Genomic DNA, 18,803 nt, shown 5'->3' on the forward strand with positions numbered 1-18,803 from the left:
TCACACAAATTACAATCAAATGTAAACATTTCTTGTTACCGACATTATTTGCAGACTTTCTGTAAGAGAAGAATGAGCCTGCAGTAGGTGTGTTTGGTCGCACCTAATGCAGGGGATCTGATCACGGGTCTACCGAAAAAAGAGAATTTGGTGGTCTGGTGCTCTATCTATACCTGGAGGGAAAACGGAAGAACTGAGCGTAATGGCTTTGCTCCAGCTATGCTTCTCAGGGTTTAATTTTTAATTTTGACTACAATATACCTTCAAATGTGGCACTTTTTTCTTTCCTTTCTTTTTTGCCTACATATACAGATTATAGTTTTATGAGCCTAAACTCCAGAAAAAGTGCACGTATTATGAGACACCCAATACACGAGACAACTTTAATAGCCCAGTAAGTCATTTTAGAGTTGTCTGAATGAGTCTACTATTCCATATAAATGTGGTAATTCCTCAGTAGAATGAAGACTGCGGTTCTATGTTTGTGAGGACTGTACAGCAGCTTAATTTAATGATATCAAGGCAATTTGCTTCTAACTTAAATCTTTTGAATTTGCCCATACACGTTATGACCAACTCTGTCAAAGAATCAGCAGTTGGTCAGCTGGGGCACATGGCCAGTACTACTATTGCATGGCTAGTTTAAAATCCACCCCAAAAATGCCCCACTTTGAATCTTACATAATACACTTGAGATTTTAGGAAAGCCTCTATTTTAGTTTGGATTACCCTATTAAAATAAACCTAACTTAGGCAAGCATACTTGCAGTGCCCTTACATTGAGTAATAATGTCTATAGAGGCTTTTGTGGTCTGCAGGCAATAAAACAAAGTTAAGTATGTTTATACAGTAAGTATGTCCGACTCCAAACTATGTTCTGTCTGATAATGCTACTCTGTGTTGAGATATATTTTGTTTTTGATGTACAGCAGGACAGGCTAATGCTCACCTTGTACTAGCTCCATGACAATGTAAATGGGATGCTTCTGTGTGCAGACTCCAATTAGTTTGACAATGTTAGGGTGACTATATTGCTTCAGAATCCTTTACAAAGAGAACACAAATGGTAAGATTACATTTCGAGGCTCAGTAAAAGCTGGCAGACACTATGACAATATGATCTACACTTACAAATAAGCGAAGCTTGCTCAGCCTTAAATAATGAATAAATCATAGCGCTGGAAAAATAAAATTAACTGATGTTTATTTGCAAACTGAAACTGCAGAAAAATGCCATTTACATTGTGGCATTGTATTTTACTGCCTTGTTTTTCTCTGACAGCTGTTATACAGTTAAGCACTTCTTGCCATTTTTTTTTAAGTTGGTTTATTTATGAGTCTTCAAATGCTGCAAATATGTGTGCAAGACATGACCTATTTAGATAAGTAATATATGTAGTATAACTATCAAGGGTAAATTTAGTGTTGTCAATCCAAAATTGATATTTACTACCTATCATAGCCATTGCCAGAGTATCTCATTGCTGCTGCTGGATATATCCTCTAATTATTATACACTAGACACTGAGCCATTGTTGTGGTAGTGGTGCAAAGAGCAGACCTGGAAATGGTTGGTAGATTTCATTGTGTACTTGAGAGATATATAAAATATAAGTCATTGAGAGATATAAGACAATCTTTTTTTCCCCCAGCATTCCAGTTACATACAGGATGACCATATTTCTTTGTGTGTTCTGCTTCTCCCCTCTGCTTGACCATTCTGTGTTTTTGTCTGACTTTGAGTGTTTTAATGAAAACCCAGTTTGGGTAGCCATGAACTTTCAAAGCACTCCTGAGATGTCTGTGTTCTTTGTCTTTAGTTGTGTTTGTTGTTACCCTCTTAGCCCGATGTTGTAGAATTCTAAAAACTCCCAGTTTGAGTTCCAGTTGGTGGCAGTAGTCAAGAAGCAGATACTGGTTTGTGTGGGTCAGTTTCCTGTAGACCTCAATGTCCAAGTCACCCCCCTCCTTGACAAGTAATACACAGTCCAAAAGGGTAATTTGTTATTCTGTGTGTGCCTCTTCCAGTGTAAACCTGATTTTTATCCACTGAGTTAAATCAGACCTTTGCACTCAAAAATCAAATTCTACCAATGCATCCCTCTATGTATGATGATTAATATTAACATAGACTTGTCAGGTGTAAAATGCATTCACTTCCTGCTTTAAAAGGGCAAAATTACTTCAGTTTGCCAATGCAATGCACTGGGATGGCCTTGTCATCAGCAGGGCATTGCTGGGAAATTTAATCTGTTATCCCAGGAGATCGCAGGGAAAGGCATTTTCCTCCCCTGAGATGATGTGCATGGTCACATGTCCTAGTCACATGTCTAGTTACATGTGCCAGAAATCCAGGAAGTAAAAGGAGAGCTAGCAATCTGCCCTTAGTAAACATAGACACTGTCAGAAGACTGGGTAAGAAAGGAGAAATAAGGAATGCAAAGAATACAAAGCCTGCAACTATCTAGAAGTATGTGTTTGTAGATTGTCATTACTAAACATTTCTAAAGGTGTGTTTGTTGTTATTGCAAAGATTTGGGTAAAGGTCCGCTTTAATGTGTTCACAAAAAGCATATACAGTGTATTTCCGAGTTTTAATCTTGACCCACATATCGTTCACATACCTGTACCAATAACTTGGTGTTACTCCCCTGAAAGAGTTCAATACTCTCTTCTCTACCTCCTCCATGTACAAGTTAGCTGCTACAGTGGGAGATATAGGTGATCCTACACCACAGTCTTGTTTCTTTCTGCAGAAGTTATTCTTGTACTTGAAATAGGTGGTGTTGAGACAAAGGTCCATCAAGAAACATATTTGGTCTGGCTTGAGTTCTTTTCAACAGTCACAAGTCTTATCTAATTTCAGATGTTTCCTTATAGTCTAAATAGCTTTTGCAATTGATATGCAAGTGAACAGGGATGTGACATCATAGGACACCATTGTCTCTTCTGGCACTAACTTCAGTCCACGTACCTTGCTGACAAATTCTTTAAAATTCTTGATATGGTTTAGCATGTTGCCAACTAAGGGAGATAAGATAGAATCCAGAAACCTAGCAATGTTATTTGTGAGTTGATGTGGATGACAATCGGTCTTAGAGGAGCACCTTCCTTGTGTATCTAGTGAATCTGTACAAGCATGGTGTGTCTTCCCCAGGAAAGAAACACTTGTACAAGGTCTAATCAATGGGTTTTACCCTTTCTAGCTGTTGTAAACTGTCTACCACCTTTTTCATGTAACAGTTAGTGGGGTCCTTCTTCACTAACCCATAAGTGTTGGCATCACTGAGAAGAGTGGCCACCTTGGAATGGTAATTGGATGTATTCATAACCATAGTGCTTTTCCCCCTGTCTGCTGGCAAGATGGTAATGCTCAGATCCCTGCTAAGTGATCGAAGAGCCCTTCTTTCTACTGGGATCACATTCCCATGCTTCAGGTTACACATTTCCAAAGGCTAGAGAACAACATAGCTGAATTAAGAGGTGTCTTGATACTCAATATTAAATTTTGAAGGTTGACTTATCACATGTATTAGTGCTAATTCTACCTGCATTACTAGACAATTGCAGTGTCAAATAAACACCATTAAACTTTTTTCAAATAAGTGTTTTAAACAGTAAGCTTGATGAAATACTGCCTCATTATCACACGTATTTCAGCACAATGTGAAAGTCTAAATACCTTTTCAAAGTGTTCAGTAGCAGCTGTGCAGCAGCTACGCTCAAGTTGTTGAACCTAATGCTTTTATAAACTGCAACTTTAGATTTACAATTTTGTGAATCATTTATATTAATATTATACCACCTACTCCCTGTAACGCCAACCAGATTATAAACTTATATTGAGAACATAAACTGAGTACATAACATGGCAAAAAAAATCAATATTGGAAGCATATATTCACAGTTATATTGTAAAACTGATAGAACACTTTAATCACTTTTATAGTATACGGTTCTAACATCAAGAACTACAACGTCTAATTATAATACTAAGATTTCTACTAAAATGGGAAAGCTAAATAAACTTGTAAAAGAGAAGCAAAAACTAAAATGAGATGTTTGATTGTGTTTGTGAGATGTATGATAACCTAAATGATTGTAACAGAAAACCTTTAATGTCTCCATCACTCCAAGGGAACAGATAAAAGTATGTCCCCAGATTGCAGATTCCAAATTACTTTTATCCTCTATTACATCAAACATATACATAAACGTACATTTTTGGATGTATACCCTTATTCAGAACAATATCAACTATCAATTTTATTTATACATGGTAAAATCAATTAAAACAGAACATCCACAAATAATACCAAGCTGTGACAACGCCAGCGGACTTAGCAAACTGACAGTGGGACTCTGGATGTGGTATGGACGATCCTTGAGGGGGGGTCAGATAAAACTTATCGAGACTAAGTAAGTGCTATTTTACAGTTAGAGTATACAAAATCGTGAGTCACTGCATATTGATTGAGACTTGATGGAACCTTGAATGTGCATACTTAATGTGTAAGGAGACTAGAGCTGCAGCTAACGATTATTTTCAAAATCGATTAGTTAGCCGATTATTAAGTTCGATTAATCGGTTAATCGGATAAAAAATAAAATACATTTAAAAAAATGGCTCCAGTGATGGGACTTCTAGTTTGTATTGAGATTGCAGTCCATCACAGGAGCAAGCTTGGAGCAGTAGAAGTAAAAAAGATAAAAAAAAGTCTGGTGTACAATATAGTGAAATGAAAAGTGTAAAATTATACAGCAATGAATGCAGAATACCACCAGCTATAGAGGAATACAATACATCCCAGCAATAGTACATTATAGCTGGCGGTATTAATATTTTGTTAGTTTCCCAATAGAAGTAGCAACCTCAAACTTACATTTTGTTTATGGTTTGTGTAATGACACATAACAGCTTGCTTATAGCGCGTCATGTCGGCTTCTATCAGGTTACACAGCAGAGAAAGCCTCCCCGCTGTGTAACCTGTCATGGACGGAGCGCTGCCTGGTAATTACAGGCCGCACTTCATCCACTTTTTGACAGCTAAGTTATGTTACACAGCAGCGGGCTAACCCACTGCTTGTGTAACCTAAGATAGTGAGGCAAGAGCTGCAACAGCCTCTACTCTATGTTAGAGGCTTGAGCACTGTGGATGGTTTGGACCAATGGCAAAGCACCATTGGTCTAAGCTGTCCAATCAAAAAAAGAAAAAAAAACACTGAGGACATCTACCGCGATGCCTCAGCAGTGACAGAAGTAAGGGACAGGAAGACTCTTTCCTGTCTCCTCCCTTCTCCCTCCCTCCTCCACACTTAGCTCGGTGACCGGGTTGGGAGTGGCACCGGACTGGGGGCGGGGAGGGCAGGGGGAATGCCTCATCTAGCATGGACCTTACTGCACATCCCTGCTTGAAATACCTTGCAAATTTAGAAAGTTACTTGTTGATCTGCCTGAAATACATAAGTCCTGTTGTGCGCTGACAACACACAGCATTTTTGTAGTACATGGTGTCAGCCATGTCCAGTTTTCTTTTGCTAAAGTACTCAAACCCTCCTACTTTTCCAGTTCCACAACATAGATTAATTTGTAGTCGAGGATACGAACTAGGAGGACTAATTTATCTCCTTAAGATAAAACAGGAAATATGCACAGAACAGTTCTACTTTTTTATCATTATTAATAGCTTCCTCTGTCCCTTCCCTGCTTCCAACATTCTCATTTGACTCTACTTATTAGGGATGCACAGATACTTTTCATGAGAACTACCAGTGTTGCAGCGGTTGCAGCTGGGACCTGGCTCTGGCACTCCACCACTGTACTGAAATCATTAGTCTGTATTGTTTTAGAAAAACTGTCACATGACAATAAACAGAAATGTATCAGTACTTGTATCTGTAAGTACTCGGCAAGTACCAGTACTCGTACTCGCAAAACTGGTATCTGTGCATCCCTTTATTTATATTTATAAAAACAAAATCGTACATTAAAACAGAGATGTACAAATCCCGGGAGCTCCGTGTGCTCCTTACAAATGACAGCTGCCTCCTAATTTTTGAATTTTTCTCTAGTGTAGTCTTGGAGCTCAAAAGCATCGGCACATGTACTGTACTTGGTATCTGTGCAACCCTACTACTTATAAAGTCCAATGGGGGTTCTATGGATTTTAGACTATCCCAAAATGACTGCAAATTAACCTTTATGGAGCAGCTTCTATGAAAGCTCCTGTGAAATATCAAAAACAGCAAAAAGTTTCCCAGCACACCAGCCAACATGCAAAAAAAGGTGTCTCACCGCTAAGGTTAAAAACAGGTTTAGATACACGTCTTCTGGCGTGTATCTAGATACACGTCTTCTGGCGTGTATCTAGATACACGCCTTCACGTCTTAAAGGCACAGGAACGCACAAGGGACCCCGCACATCACAACGGCAGCTGAGACTCCCCATGCGTCACTGCACCAAATCAGTCAAGCAAAACAAATGGCAAACGCACTCATCAATTTGTTACCAGCTTTACAGCAAGGTGCACATTGAAGGGCTTTATACAGTACAACAGCAAAAAGTTTCCCAGCACACTCACCAGCCAGCATGCAAAAAAACTTGTCTCACCGCTAAGGTTAAAAACAGAGGTTTAGATACACGTCTTCTGCAGAAAATGTGAAAGCCGCACAGCCGCGCCAAGGCACCTCTATATAGTGCGGTCCTAACTCTAAACTATGAGAGTCTCCATCTTGGAGCACGTGTGGCAAAAGATCAGATTATATAGAGGTGCCTTGACGAGGCGGTGCGGCTTTCACATTTTATGCAGAAGACGTGTATCTAAACCTCTGTTTTTAAACTTAGCGGTGAGACAAGTTTTTTTGCATTCTGGCTTTCGAGTGTGCTGGGAAACTTTTTGCTGTTACTGTATAAAGCCCTTCCGTGTGCACCTTGCTGTAAAGCTGGTAACAAATTGATGAGTGCGTTTGCCATTTATTCGAGTAAAAAACAATATTTTTATAGAAAATAAAAAATAAAAACAATTGGGCAGAGCTAGCAGTGACAGCTATCTCCACCCATCTGTTTCCTATTGAAAATGCGTCACGGCGGGCTCCGCCCATTTGTTATTGTTTAATGACAGATCAGTGTCCCCAGGTCATTTGGGGAGAATGATCTGTCATTACAACTGGGCGGAGCGAGCCGTAAGATCAAGGCTGGCTCCGCCCAGCTGTTATTTGCGTGGAGATCGATCGGCTTCTGCCGACCTTTCTTCACCCTTCGGCTGCCACTTCGGCTCAGTCGAACAACAAAAAAGAAATAAAAGGCCTTTTAGTAGTGGAGAGTGGATTTTGCAATCTGCTCTCTGCTGGACACCGCAGTATTTTCCTCACACTACACATTCATTTTACAACCCATTTATAAAATTCAGACTGCAGTTTAGAACTTTCGGTGCCACATGTAGTATTCTCTGTACAACACTAAATAGAGCACTCTGTGATTGAAAAAGAGGCAGTCACATGACTTTGGCAGGTCAGATCACTGGACATTCCTCCTCCTGGCCTTTTTTTCCCATCCAGTCATGGGACTGGGGTTTACCATCTTTGGAGTCCCAAATAAATTAAGCATAAGACACATGTTAAGCACAGTGCTGTGCTTTATAAATTATGATATTTTTTTTCCTTTTCTTTCATTTAAAGCAGCGGTACGGCTGCTTTACATCTGTGAGTTGCTACCTAGGTGCATTTTATTGCATGTTAGCACTATCCAATTAATTAGCACATAGGGGTGTATTTATAGATAATTCACAGGCCATTCGTTCCTGTGTGAATCAAGGAAAGAACAAATGTTCTTCTATAGGAAAGAAGCATATGAAATCAATGCACGGCAATGCACTTTAGAGTGTTGCAGTGGATTATAATCTACTGCAAAGTATGTGTGTTTCCATAGTGTGTTGGGGTGCCATTCAAAACGAGTGTCACCGCAATGCAGCAATTTTATATGATGTGTGTTACCAAACTTTGAGGTAATGCACTTGCTACTGCAGCGCAAAGATATATATGGGCCCTAAAACAAGCCAACATTTCTCTTGTTTCATCATGACTTCATCTTTCCCTGAGTTACAGAACAGTCTGCAGTATCAAAAGTGGGACAATGGAAAAGTGAAGACGTTGCCTTTAGCATAAAGATGCCTACAATGATTTTTAACTAGAGTAAGACTGCTGGATTTATGCAATACCTCAATTTTTTCAGATTTTGTCATACTTGCCTCAGAAAACACAGAACTTATTAGATCGGCATGGTAGCCAGGCAACTAGTATTTTCAGAATTACAGGTCAACGATGGAAGCCTCCACTCTTTCTCAGTACAGGCAGTCCCCGAGTTACAAACATCCAACTTACATACGACCCCTACTTACAAACAGAGGCTATTACTGTACAGCAGGGGGCCCCAGGCTGCACCCAAAGTGTACCGCGCAGCATTTCAGTAGTTGTAATGCTACAGCACTCGTGCCGACGAGGATTGCCCGCCTTTTTGGGTCTATATAGCAGTACTTACGTACATTACAGGAAGTTGGCTCTTGTTAGACATGCAGGCGAGGGGTCACTGTGAGGTTTTTACTGCTGTCTGTATCCTCATTAGAATGATTTAATCTCACTTCCTGTCCTTGAGACAACAGGAAGTGAGAGGAAATCTACCACTAGGAAGGGAAATTTACTCCTGTAAGAGTTATAATGGGAGAAAAGTGTCTCCACTGAAGCTTTATCACCAATCCTTGTTTCCACGACAACCCAAAATTCTCAAAATCCAATTGTCACAGGGACAGAAAGTGAGGTGAAATCTTTTGAATGGGACACACACACAGCAAAACAAACGTTACAGGGGGGTTAAGCCTTCCCTATGCTATCCAAAAATTTAAAAAATTTGGCTGGAGTTACCTGTTCCAACTTACATAGAAATTCAACTTAAGAACAAACCTACAGTCCCTATCTTGTTCGTAACCCGGGGACTGCCTGTACATGTTTCCTTTAAGATCAGTTTGGCTTTAGCTTGTGCTTTGCCTTTATTCCTCCATACTAGTTGATGTGAATGCATGGCAAATGCATCTATTATACCTTGTTCTGGGGGCCTATCCAGTGCTATGAATTGTGGTAGAGTGTGTTAACTGCACACATGGCAACACATATACACAGTGTGGTGCATTCATTTTGAGTGGGGCCCAAATGCACCTAAACAGTAGCAGGCAAGGCCCCACTCTGTAGCACACACAAAGCACATGCTGTGTTATGGTGCACTGCATTGAAAAAAAGGTCATGCACTTTTTTGGACAGTTGCCTCATATTGACAAAAATAACACACATTAACACACGTGCAGTAGCACAGGTCTAAATCCAGTCTAAGCCCCCAGGATAATTATTATAATGCCAACTCTATTTCTAGCTTTGTGCACTTTCATAAGCAGCGTAATAGCCTATTACTTTTTTTCCCCAGACATTAGAGAGGCTAGCACTAGAAGTCAATCAGTCACTGTTACATGTACATGTGCTGGCTCTGAACAGGCTGAGAGGACAAGAGAGTGCAGTAAGAAGAAGGATATCCTAATCAGTAATCTGCTTCTCCTTTACTGTCCACTCAACAGGAAGTGAAACATTCCACCAGGTTCTATAAATGATGTCTCATTTTTGTGCAGAATTTATCTCTATGCAAAAGTGTAGGCTGGCCTTATGCAACAGATAAAAAGTTGGATGTCAGCAAATGCTGACTTATTTGTTGACAGCTAATCAATCTTTCTTTCCACTATTTCTTTTGAATATACTGTATATGTTTATGTGAGTTGCAGCAACTCATATTGACACTTCTATATCAGGCTAACAACAAGATATCAAATGAAAAATTCTAAGAATTCTGATATACTTTTGTACCAGTCAAGGTTCCCAGTGGTGATCTGCTGCAGTCTGGGGCTCCCCATGGCCAATTTAATCCTGAAAATACTGCAGGTATTGGACGATAGTATTACCGTTCATTCATATCATCAAGTCACAAACAGACATCCCTTGTCTTCCTGCTCCCATCCAGCTTCTTATATAGGCATAGAGGTGTTCACTAGGGTGATCTGAGCATGTGTGTTTATGTAAAGATCTTTTGCCGGGCACATTGTGCTTACATGTTTGTAGCAAAACTTTCCAAGTAGTGTAATTGGCATTCCACCGCTTAGTTGCCAGAAAACAACAGATATTGCTGTACGATCAGATGGTCACATAACTACACTGAAATGGCTTTGCTTGTATAACAGTTTTTAGCAATGTGTGGATGGTACCTTTAGTTATAAAGGGGTGAAGTGCAGAGCATATAAAGCAGCAAATGCCATCACCTTGAAATATGTTTGAACCAAAGGATCTGCCTTCCAGTCACTGAGCTGACATCTTGCTCTAGCGTACATGACACAGATGAGAAACAAATCAATATGAAAGCGTCCACTGACTGTAATTTGTTATACAATCTCAGCACCTAATGATCCAGCAGGCTGCACTTACAGAACACTTTACATGCCTTTACTGTGTCAGATCAATGAGTGCTGCCTGGATTTGTCAGTTAAGCTATAGCCATTGAGTAAAATTAATGGAAGGGAAGCGATGAGGAACAAGGCTCAATGTCTATAAAGGAAAAGCTAATTAAATTCCAAAGGTCTGACAGACGCAGAGCAGCATCCTCACCTAGCTTCCAAAAGAAACTTGTCCTTCAAATCTGGCGGCAAAGTCTCCCGGCAAGTTTTAACCGCAATGGGAGTGTTGTCAGCACGAAGGCGCCCGCTGAACACCTCTCCGAAATTACCCTATGGGAGATAAAACATGATAATGCTTTAATGAGGGTTTCTGCAGCACAGGTTTTCATTGTGCAGGAGAATGTTATGTCTGTACAAAAGCAGAACTAGAAAAAGATCTGTTCTATCATCAATGTCACCAGGCATAGAGTGCTTAGAAATAATTCAAATTTTTTTGTTTACAGACAAATGCAGATAGTAGAAAGGTAGCTTGGATACAGTTTATAACCAGGGTAGTAGCAAAGAACAGTAACAAAGAACAAGGTCTGATGGTAACAAAGAACAAGGCACTTGCAGGACCTGTCAGGAGAAAGCAATACAAGTTGGTCTACTTTTTGCTTAATAGAACAGGCCACTGTATAAAAAGCCTAGCACACTATATTTCTGCCGTACAATCCAGTGTTGTGTATATGCTGTGGTATCAAAAACTCTATTTTAGGGATCTCAGCACCTACAATCTGCTGTAAAAGCAGAATATTGTTTGAGTAACAGGCATTCATGGAAAAAAAAGTGAGTGGCTATACTTGATGTACCTTAACCTAAAAATAGTACTTACTCACTCCCCGGGAGATTGCCAATCACTTCAAAGACAAGATTGATGCAATTGGCCATGAAGTCTCCACTGTCCAGACATCTTCCACTCTGAATACACCTTGTCTACCACCACTTTCATTATTTTCTTTATTTGATCCTGCTCGAACAATTGAAACTGCTACTCTTTTGTCCAACACACACCTAACTACCTGCACCCTGGAGCCCATCCCCTCACAACCGGCCACCCTCTAATTCTATTCTACAATCTCTTACTCACATCTTCGATATCTCCCTCTGTACTGGCGTCGTCCCTACCCCTCTAAAACAAGCATTGATGACCCCCATATTAAAAAAAGCCCTCAGTGGGGCCTACCAGTCTGAACAATTTGAGACCCATCCCCTTGCTGCCATTTACCTCCAAACTTCTTGAACACCTGGTCTACAACCGCCTGAGCCATCACCTTACTGCTAACAACCTCCTTGACCCATTTCAATCTGGCTTTTGTCCGCAACACTCCACAAAAACTTCCCTTCTAAAACTTACGAACTATCTTCTTACTGCTAAAACCAATGCCTACTACTTTATACTCATACTTTTGGACCTTTCTACTGCTTTTTACACAGCTGACCACCCGCTGCACCTCAATAAAACTCCAATCCCTTGGCCTCCAAGACTCTGCTCTCTCATGGTTCACCTGCTACCTATCCCAGCACACCTTCAGTGTCACCTTTAACGCTACCTCCTCCTTTCCTCTTCCTCTTTCCATGGGAGTCCCCCAAGGCTCTGTCCTTGGGTCCCTTCTATGCTCCATCTACACCTCTTCCCTGAGTCAGTTGATAACCTCTCATGGCTTCCAATAGCATCTCTATGCTGATGACACCTATCTCTCCACCCCTCAGCTCACCCCTTCTATCTCCTCATGCATCACTAATCTAGTCGCTGACATATCAACATGGATGTCACACCACTCCCTCTAACTCAATCTGTCCAAAACAGAGTTATCCATCACACACAACAGCACTACAATCAACCCCTCCTGTTAAGCCAGTGTGCTCTGTGTAATCCTTGATTCTGAGCATTCAGCCCCGCACCCAACCACTATCCAAATCTTGCTGACTTAACCTCTGTAACATTTCCAAAATTCGCACCTTTTTAACAAATGACACCGCAAAGCTTTTAATTAACTCCCTTGTAATAACTCGCCTCAACTACTGTAACTCCCCCCTTGTTGGCCTACCAATAAACAGGCTATACCACCTTCAGTCTATCATACACCTTGCTGCTAGACTTATCCACCTTACCAACTGATCAGCGTCTGCCACCACTTTCTGCCAGTCCCTCCACTGACTTCCACTTCTCCAACAAATAACATTCAAAATACTAACAATAACATACAACGCCATCTACAACTCTGCCCCAACCTACATAACCAAACTAATTTCAGAATATCACCCAAACCATCTTCTGCGCTACTCCCAAGACCTCCTGCTCTTCAGCTCTCTTGTCACCTCCTCCGATGCTCGCCTTCATCCTCCCATCCTCTGAAACTCTCTACTCCAATCTGTCCACTTATCTACTACTGTATCCACCTTTAGCAATGTTTGAAAACTCATCTCTTCAGGGAAGCTTATGCCACCTCCACATACAAATCCTTTTACTTCTTCCCTTAAATCATCCCACACAATTATTACCTTTTGCATAACTTGCCCTTCCTACTAGAATGTATGTTCTCACGAGCAAGGCTCTCCTACCTTCCTGTATTGAAATTATATTGATAACTGTACTGTCTCCCTCAATTTTGTGAAGCGCTGTGCAAACTGTTGGCGCTATATAAATCCTGAATAATAATAATAATAATCGCCTGTTACTAATGGGACTAACCCCAGGCCCATTGTCTGTTAATATTAGACAACAATGTATATCTCCTTGTGGAAGTCCCTGAGATCATGGGAGTAAACACCTCACTGGTGACACAGAGTCCACACAAATCCATGACACATTGCTGGAGAATAAATGTATAGTACCTGAAGACTTTAAATGCCTGATGTACTATTCCTGCAATCTTGACAAGTTTGGATGGCAATCACGCTGTCTAGTGATGTAGTAATTGAGCAGCAGAATTTACTGACACTGATTGAAGAGGATCTGTTAGTTTAAAAATAACGTGCACACATCACCTAGTGCTCCATGTATCTTGACAAAGCTACAAGGTTTTCCATATTCCCTCTGCTCAGAAAAAGTGGGTTTGAGATCTTTGAGCAGTGCTGGATTCATACACTACTAAACAATGCTGCATTCACATCAAAGCATGAGCATAGCCAGGTGATTTACAGGGTTTCTTCTTTGTATACGTGGTTTTCCAAGTGTTTTTTGGCACTACTTGTAGTACAGAAGCAGAATTGGGTATTTTTGACCCCATAGAATCTTACATCAAAAATGCACATAAATATGCATTTTTTCGTTGTTCCCATTAAAGTCTTTTGCACCAAAATGTTTGATTCTACCTGAAAAGAATCTCCTGTACTTTTTGGAATGGGTGTTTTGCTACAGGCTCTTGAGTGCTCAGATGTGAACAGACACCATAGAAGACAGTGGGATACTTTGCCCTCATTCACATGACTAACAGCCGACCCGTTCAGATTCGTGCTGCGTGCACGGCCGTATCAGGCTGCTCCCGGGAAGGACCAGTGCTGCGTGTGATTTGTACGCAGCAGCCTGTTCTTCTCTATGGGAGTATGCGGTCGTACGCTCCCCCGAACTGCACGTCCGTGGGGGTGTCCGTACTCATACACTGACAGGATGGATCCTGTCTGCGTCCGAGCAGGGGCACCCACACGGACATGCAGTTCGGGTGAGCGTATGGCCGCGTACTCCCGTAGAGAAGAACAGGCTGCTGCCTACAAAGCACACGCAGGACCTGTCCTTCCCGGAGCGGCCTGACACGGCCGTGCACGCAACACGGATCTGTACGGGCTGGCTGTTATTCGTGGGAATGAGGGCTTAATGTTGATCATCTGTAGATTTGAGCTAAAAAAAGCTCAGGTGTGAATGGGGCCTTACAGCACGGGAGATGACTGCCCCAAAAAGAAGCATGCAACTGACTCTCACCAAAAGCAGAGTAGGCAATGAAAGCCTTGAAGCGTTGCTAAAGAATGCGGCATACTAGGTGGTCTGTGCATATTATTTTTAAAATGACATATCCTCTATAAATCACTTTTTTTATCTGAACTAAAAAGAAAGTGAACATCACTACATATCACTGTGTATACTTAAACAGAACATACTATAAATATTAAACTATTTGCTCATGTTAAATAAGTAAATGTTTTTATTTCAGTGAGCGAACAGACGTTTTACATACCGCTTGGCTAGAAATGTGAGATTTCCTTATAGATAATTAATTTTGCTATGGTTCTTAAGAATAATATTTGCACTAAATATTTTTTTTTCCAGCTATTGCACATTTTATCTGATTCTGCTGGTTTAATTAGGCTGTGTTGCCACATCCTTGCTGTTTGTTTTGTTATTATCAGCTGCTATTAATAAGATATATTTTAATGAGTCTGAATCACATTAAGTATAACAGATAACGCACCCGACCAATTCTTTCTCCAAGGATGACTTCTTCATGTTCCAATACCCATTTGTCCTGATATGGGGGAAAATTAAAGAAAAACAATTATTTGTTGTTGTAACTAACAATAAAATAATTGTAGATTGCTTCACAATTATTTTGTTGTCCTCTGCCAGTCCTTTGCAGTCTGCCTGGAAATACCTTATTTAAATTTTTTTAGCAGAGCACATAAATCAGGCTCTTCCTGTACACCATGGGATGCAGTACCAATCTAAACGTACCTTTGATAATCATTTATTTTCCACTGATTGATTTGCAGGTACATTCTTTGGCCATAAAAAATAGAAGCCCTGCCTTTGTAGCAGAAATAGGTTTACCTTTGCCATTCGCAAATGTCGAACAATATATTATTATTTTCACCAAATGCTATTCATATGCAGAAATGACCAAACAGAAAAAAAGCATGGTCGTTGGTGCACAATGGATGACTGTAGAGGTGTTGCACTTTTCAAAGAAATAAAAGGATCATGGCTTTAAAGACCCCATCAGGACATAAGAGACTCAAACATCTGCTATATAGGAGGCAGCCCAGGTGGAAGAATGAGGGAGACATCAGCTGACTTTGGACATAGCAGCATATGATCACCCCACAGTGCAACAATTGTGGGAGAAAAAGATCAACACCAGAACACAGGGCCCATCTTAAACTGCCAAAAGAATTTACAGTAGGCTAAGGAAAATCTGCACTAGGCTGACTAGAAGAATGCAAGTTAAGGTATTAATTGTGCTACCACAATTAGGTATGCACCAATATCAATACTGGTATTGTTGCTGATACTGGGCATTTTCACGACTACTCGTGAAAATGCCCCAAAACTAAACACTAATACAGGTGCTTTAAATTTTTAAACTGAGGTGGCTGTCTGCGTTCCCGTGCTTGCTGAGGACCTCAGCAGCCTTCCTGTGAACTGCGGTTCCTTTTTACAGCACCGGCTGCACATCCCCTCCTCTTACCTAGGCAGAGACCACGCGAGACCCTCCGGACCCCTGGTGAGACCTTGCACAGCCCACTTGAGATCCTGCACAGCCCACCTGAGACCACGCACAGCCCTCCCGAGACCCTGGACACATCAGGCCACCACCCTGGAGCAACACAGAGTATGTAGCTTCATATTATTCTGCATTGCTGTAATATGTATTGCTGGGATTTGTAATCCTCTATAGCTGGTGGTATTCTGCATTGCTGTATAATGTAATGCTGAGATTTGTAGTCCCTCTGCATCTTGGAGTTAGAGACAAAACTACCAGGGTCACAGCGGTTGCAGCTGCGACAGGGCCCTGGCACTCCACCACTCTCCTAAAATCATTAGTCTGTATTGTGTTAGAAAAACTGTCACATGACAAAAAAAGTATCGGTAATTGGTACCGGCGAGTATTTGAGGAAAAGTATCAGTACTCGTACTCGGCCTGGAAAAAATAATATCGGTGCATCGCTAACCACATTGCTAAGCTTAGTGTCTGGCATAACGCCATTTGTATAAACTCATAAGCAAAAGGCTTAGAAAGGGTCACCCACTGTTTAACTCAGGGAAGTCATGTGGTGCATTGAGATTGATGATATCACCTCTTTTTGTATTAACAGGTTTTATAGTAGCGCTTCATGCCAGCTGGCAACATAGTACATGGAGCCCATCTTTCTAAGAACATTTGTTCTGAACTGGGATGTGATCATTGAAAGTGATCACATGATTAAAGTATCTCATCTTGTAAGAAAAGCACTGAAGGACCTATCTCAATATTAAAAAGCAGGTAAGAATATGTATAGTTTGCCAACATCCTACTAGCCATATAAATTACCTAGGGAGCTTGTTTACTGCCAACAATACTGGAGTTCCTCCCTAATGTATGGATGTTGTCTACAAAGTTGCCATTTTGTGGCAGGAAAAAAACATGTTTGCCACATTCTGTATTCGTAATTACAGTATTGTACAGTTCATGTCTTTTGTATGTGAAAAGTGATAATACCATAGATCCATACCTTTACAATGGTTTTATTAAGGATAACACCACTCTTCTTGGTGACCACTTGTTTGGTCTTCAGAAAATGGTCAATCAGAAAAGGGATGTTTGCAAAGCCTTCCCCTTCCAGCCTGTACATGTTCTTAGAAATAAAAAGTAATACAATCATTAAAATTCACTGGAGGGTTTCACCTGTAGATACCTATTTCTATGTGTGACACATGTATTGTAGATTTAGTGATATTTCCAAATCAGAAGCAAAATAGTAACCTAAAAAAATATCCCAACAATATACTGTAGGAGAGCGGGTTTTTTTTTTTTTACATTGCTGTGAAATTATCACTGACTCTCAAAATATGATTGCAAATTTCTCATTTCTGCCCATAGCCACTAATCCAAAGTCACTTTTACCTGACTATGGCTGATTGGAGATTGATTACTCAGAATTTATTATAGTCAGATAAGGCATGATTTATAATTAGATACGGTAGGCTGTACCACATATTGTTCTTATTTTTTGCATACTTTGTTTAAGAAAGCATAAAACACCTTTGAAAAATAGTAGAGTATGAGGTAGAGTGACATATTGCAGGTTATATACATTCTTACATCTACACACTGAATGATGAAATGCCTTGGCTGTCCATCCCACAGTACAGAGAGTACATATTCTTGCTTCCCCTGACTCTCACGAACGAGAAAGTCCCCATTGTTTGTTAGCAGTCCTTGGACTTCAGTCCGTGGAATAGCACCATGGTACCAGCTCTGCTGTGCGAGTGGCTTCTGGACATCGGGAATCAACGGTACAAGAGGAGGAAGCTGTACCAAAAAAATGATAAATTGTAATGCTATTTCCATTACATAACTGTACTAGCTAGTTCAATTTTATATACAGTTATTCCTAATCTAATTAAATATGAAAGAATTGTGATTTATTAAATCAGGCAGAATGATGGTCTTGTCTACTTGCTATCTTAATTAATTAATTGCACACCAACTCCATAAAAAAAACATTACCCTCGGTATTTAAAGAATAAATATAAAAAAAAAAAAATGAAATAAAAAATACCAGCAAATCATATCATATAGCTTCCGTAGCTGATGGGTGAATGAAAGCAGCCAGGAGCAATAGCCAGACTGCTATTGGCTATTTCAAATTGCAATAGCCAAAAGCAGGCTGGCTATTGAAGCCGCGCCCACTGAGCAGAGGAGAAAGTTCTCTCTCAGGTCGGCTCCTCTGCTCAGTGGGCAGGTACAATAGCGAAACTGCTATTGGTTATTTCAAATTGAAATAGCCAAAAGGCAGGCTGGCCATTGAAGCCCCGCCCACTGAGCAGAGGAGAAAGTTTTCTCTCAGGTCTGCTCCTCTGCTCAGTGGGCGGTTGCAATAGCCAGCCTGCTTTTGGTTATTTCAATTTGCAATGGCAGGTTGGCTATTGAAACCCCACCCACTGAGCAGAGCAGCGGACATGAGAGAGAGCATGTACTCTCTCAGGTCCGCTCCTCTGCAAAGTGGGCAGGTACAATAGCCAGCCTGCTATTGGTTATTGCAATTTGAAATAGCCAACAGCAGGCTGGCTATTGAAGCCCTGCCCACTTAGCAGAGGAGCGGACTTGAGAGAGAACTTTCTCTCTCATGTTCGCTCCTCTGCTCATTGGGTGGTGGGTGCAATAGCCAGCCTGCTATTGCTGAAATATTGCTATTTCAAATTGCAATAGCCAATAGCAGGCTGACTGTGGCTCCCCATTGTTTACATTCTATTATCTACAGGGACTTCTGCGCTCGATTAATGATTTTATTTAAAAAAAACACTCACACAAAAACGAATAAAATCACGTATCAGAATCACATTCCTGGATGTCAGATCCTGGATG

At 40.7% G+C, this 18,803-nt stretch overlaps 1 protein-coding gene across 1 annotated transcript in view; it reads right to left on the bottom strand.

Moving 5' to 3' along the window:
• Positions 1-18,803, bottom strand: part of FES (FES proto-oncogene, tyrosine kinase) — an 80,025-nt gene that overhangs the window by 10,868 nt on the left and 50,354 nt on the right. Inside the window, exons 10-14 of the mRNA XM_018569878.1 lie at positions 17,538-17,747; positions 16,948-17,070; positions 14,931-14,984; positions 10,694-10,812; positions 950-1,044 (exon numbers count right to left, since the gene is read on the bottom strand). Of these exons, the coding sequence (XP_018425380.1) occupies positions 950-1,044; positions 10,694-10,812; positions 14,931-14,984; positions 16,948-17,070; positions 17,538-17,747 (601 nt within the window). The remainder of the gene's footprint in view (positions 1-949; positions 1,045-10,693; positions 10,813-14,930; positions 14,985-16,947; positions 17,071-17,537; positions 17,748-18,803) is intronic.

This window comes from Nanorana parkeri, unplaced genomic scaffold (assembly GCF_000935625.1).
Source record: "Nanorana parkeri isolate BGI_ZX_2015 unplaced genomic scaffold, ASM93562v1 scaffold1415, whole genome shotgun sequence".
NCBI classification, from domain to species: Eukaryota; Metazoa; Chordata; class Amphibia; order Anura; family Dicroglossidae; genus Nanorana; species Nanorana parkeri.